Source organism: Vitis riparia, chromosome 18 (genome assembly GCF_004353265.1).
Source record: "Vitis riparia cultivar Riparia Gloire de Montpellier isolate 1030 chromosome 18, EGFV_Vit.rip_1.0, whole genome shotgun sequence".
Taxonomy (NCBI): domain Eukaryota; kingdom Viridiplantae; phylum Streptophyta; class Magnoliopsida; order Vitales; family Vitaceae; genus Vitis; species Vitis riparia.
The window spans coordinates 12,101,391-12,105,135 of NC_048448.1; the positions used below are offsets into that span (position 1 = coordinate 12,101,391).

Below are 3,745 nucleotides of genomic sequence, written 5' to 3' on the forward strand. Positions count from 1 at the left end.
TGGACGATATATTTCCTGGATCGATCCTGCTGGACCTCAAACTATGAATGAAAAATGTAAATAATCTGAGTCTGAATCTTTCTTTAAGGTTTGATATTTTCTACCACTTTGTTCTTAAGCATTTTCAACTTATCTTGGAAGTAGAAGAAAAATGGATTGAGCCCATGGTCTAATAACCAAGGAGATGTCACTATGATCGCCTCATCGTCTGAATTTCAATACGAAAATGGTGCAATTAACATTATATAAAATTGAGTACCGTCATCAATACCATAAAATATCCGGTCATATTATTCGATCCAAACAAGAAAATTGCAGGATTAAGAGTACATTATTCTCAGATAACTTTTACAGGAACATACACTAGATGTCCATTAATTATATTTCTTAGCCACAAGGCAAAGAGCATTCTTCTTGTGCATTGCAATACCAGGTATGGTATCAAGGTCTATGTCTTCCTTGTTCATTCCAGCAGGCATTTCCCAGTCAAATGAGTGAAGAAGATTAGCTAGTGTCAGCTCCACTGTCACAACTCCGATATGCAATCCTGGGCAAACTCTTCGGCCTGCTCCGAATGGTATCAGCTTATAATGCTGTCCTCTGAAGTCCACGGAAGAACCCAAGAATCTCTCCGGCATGAACTCTTCTGGGTTTTCCCAGGCCTCAGGATCTCTTCCAATGGCCCATGCATTCACAAACACTAGGGTTTTGGGTGGGATCTCATACCCATCTAAACTGCACTTCTGAAGTGTTTCTCTTGGAATTAGCAATGGAACTGAAGGAAGCAGCCTCATTGTCTCCTTCACTACTGCCTTGAGATAAGGAAGCTTCTCAACATCATCTTCCCCTATAAATCCCTTCTTCCCAAATGTATTTCTCACTTCTTCTTGGGCTTTCTTCATCACTCTGGGATTCTTCATTAATGCTGTCATCGCCCAAGTCACGGTAGCTGCGCCTGTATCTGTTCCTCCTAGAAATATATTCTGCAAAGAAAATTAATATTGAAGTCAAAAAAGATTAATAATATTCAAGTCAGTGAAAGATTGATTACCATGAGCACTCCTTTAATGTGATCCCAAGTGATATCAATGGCAAAGTCGTTATCCTTCCGCAGTCCAATTAAGACATCGGTGATGTCCTCTAGTTCTTGTTTTTTTCTGTCTGATTTCAGATGTTCTTCAATGATTTCCTGGTAGAACAAATCCATTTCCCTGAAAGTTTTCTCGAGCCTGGCAGTCAGGCCGGTGAGTTTATCAAGCCAACCCATCAACGGAAAATGATCAGAGAAAAAGAAGCTTCCCAACATAGCCTGGGCATCATTTAGAAGTCCATGAAATCTACTTCTTTCACATCCTTCACCCTCGTACCTCTTCCCGAAAGCAACCCTACAGATTATGGTGCTTGTGAGAAACATCAGTGCCTCGCTCAAGTTGATAAGTTTGGAAGCAGATGCCAACTTGGAAATTTTTTCAATCATTTGGGAAACCTCATATTCCCGAATAGGAGTATAGGATTTAACCCTTTTCAAGGTGAAGAGATGAAGAACACAAATCTTTCTCATTTCTCTCCAATAATCATTGTATGGTGAAAAGGCCAAATCTAGGCCGTTGTAAGATAGCCTTTGCTGGCCAATCAAGGAAGGCCTACTAGCAAATTCAAGATCTTGTGTTTTCATGACCTCCTTTGCTATTTTGGCGGAAGAAACCACTATGGTGGGGACGAAGCCGAGGCGCAAGGACATGAGGGGCCCGTATTGTTTAGAGAGTTGCCATAAGTAGCGGTGAGGGGCTGAGTTATCCATCTGGTGCAGGTTTCCAATGAAGGGAAGGCCGGGAGGACCTGGTGGAAGTAGTCCTCCATTTTTTCTGTGTTTTCGATGAAGAAACAAGAGAAAGAGAGGAAAAGCTAGAATGACAAAAAGCAACACTGTCATGGTGTAAAGATCTTCGCTGCTGTGAGTTTGTGCTATGTAAGGAATGTGCAGAAGATGAATCCTATATAATATAATTCGTGTAAGTGCATCGTGAAGCCTAGATACTCTGTCACATTGCTAAATCCAAACTTTACCCCATAATCATAAATTTAAATACTACGTAATTAATAAATTAAGAAATCACTCATTTAATAATTAAGTCCTCCTATTTTAATAATAAGATTAGAAATAGGTTCGGCGTATATTTTTACGCTAAACTATTTTCTCTTAAAATATTTTTAGAAAAATCACCTATCAAACGTTTCTTCATAAAATATTACAAGTAATTTTCAAATACTATCAAGTGATTTTTCAGATTTTTAAAAATATTTTTTAAATTTTGTCAAACATCTAATTTTTTTTCAAAAACATTGTTAGATTAAAAATACTTTTTAAAATCACTATCAAATGAACCCTAAGTGAAATCTTGTATGAATTTATATAATTAGAATATGTTTGATAATGTTTCTACTACAAGTATTTTTAGTGAAATTATTTTTTCTTAAAATGGTTTTAGGAAAATCATTTGTATTGGTAAAAAAATTAATTATACTATTTTTTGGAAAAATGCTTCAGAGATAATTCTCTTTAAAACACTTTTAGAAAAAATATTTTTTCTAAAAATACTTCGAATAAAAATATTGTCAAACATTCTTAATGCGTCTACAAAAAACATTTTATGTAACTATTTACTAAACATGTTATATATATTGATTGATATGAATTTGATTCAAATCCTATTATACTTGACTTGAACCCATATAAAAGGTATTGAGTATGATTCATGTTCACCAAGCTTATAAGATTTCGTCACCTCTATATTAATATTTCCATATTTCTCTATCATCAAAGAAAGCTAGCTAGGATGCATGCTTTTGTATTTTTGCGGGCTCTTCTTTCCCAAGTCCTCACCCATATGGAAACTCCATGGGTTGGTTATGACAGTGCATGATATACAATGATCATAAACAGCAGGGCAAATACCAATTTTCATCGACCCAAGAATTCAGTACGTGGAGATATACTAGAGCAGATCTCAACAAGCAGGGCCTTAATTTTAAAACATGTAAACCCTTAAATTTACCATACAAGACAACGTGCATGTCAAACATAAATTATAAATGGGATAGGTGTCATCAGGGTAATTGTCATTAATATTATAAAAAAGATATTGAATATTAAAAAATAATATAAATAAAATATAAAATATAATGATTTTTAAAATTATTGTATTATTTTTCTAAAATCTTAGGATAAGGCCAGAAATCTCTTCGTCACTGCCTTGTCTTCAGTAAGACTCTCTTAGTGCTCAGAAAATTAAAAATGTACTTATCATGCTGGTCAGCATTGCAATACCTGGAGGGCGACGATCGTGAAGACAATAGCCGTGAGTCCATAATTTTGAATAAGCCTGAGGGCAATATTTGAGTTCAAAAGTATCAAGGAAATGATCAAATTTATACGTGACTTTTTCCTTTTTCATGAAAGTAATAATTTAAACTCTGAATCATCAATCATGTATTCCGAGATTTAACTCCCTTGAAAAAACAAAAGGCTTGGACGGAAGAAAGGATAAATGAAAAGGGCATCAACCGCTTCTTCAAAGGACAAAAGGCTGATTACTTCAAGATCAATTATTTGGCCTGCAAGACGCATGCATACTTAGTTTGAATAAATTGGAGTGTCTTTAACGTTATATATTTTTTTTTTCATGAAAAATGCTAAATTAATGCTTGGTGTTGAAAAATAAATAGATTTTTGAACAATGATATG

General features: G+C 35.0%; 1 protein-coding gene across 1 annotated transcript; it reads right to left on the reverse strand.

Moving 5' to 3' along the window:
- Positions 1-266: 266 nt before the first annotated feature.
- On the reverse strand, positions 267-1,952 carry LOC117907492 (cytochrome P450 71A1-like). Its single transcript, XM_034821040.1, has 2 exons — positions 1,052-1,952; positions 267-983 (listed from the first exon to the last, which is right to left on the reverse strand). The coding sequence occupies exons 1-2, from the start codon at positions 1,931-1,933 to the stop codon at positions 375-377; spliced, it is 1,491 nt and encodes a 496-aa protein (XP_034676931.1). The 5' UTR covers positions 1,934-1,952; the 3' UTR covers positions 267-374.
- Positions 1,953-3,745: the final 1,793 nt, after the last annotated feature.

Excerpts from the sequence above, each read along its gene's own strand:
- LOC117907492 (XM_034821040.1), bottom strand. The coding sequence starts at position 1,933 with ATGACAGTGTTGCTTTTTGTCATTCTAGCTTTTCCTCTCTTTCTCTTG. Across the intron at positions 984-1,051 it reads ACATTAAAGGAGTGCTCATG|AATATATTTCTAGGAGGAAC; the intron begins GTAATCAATCTT and ends TTTTCTTTGCAG.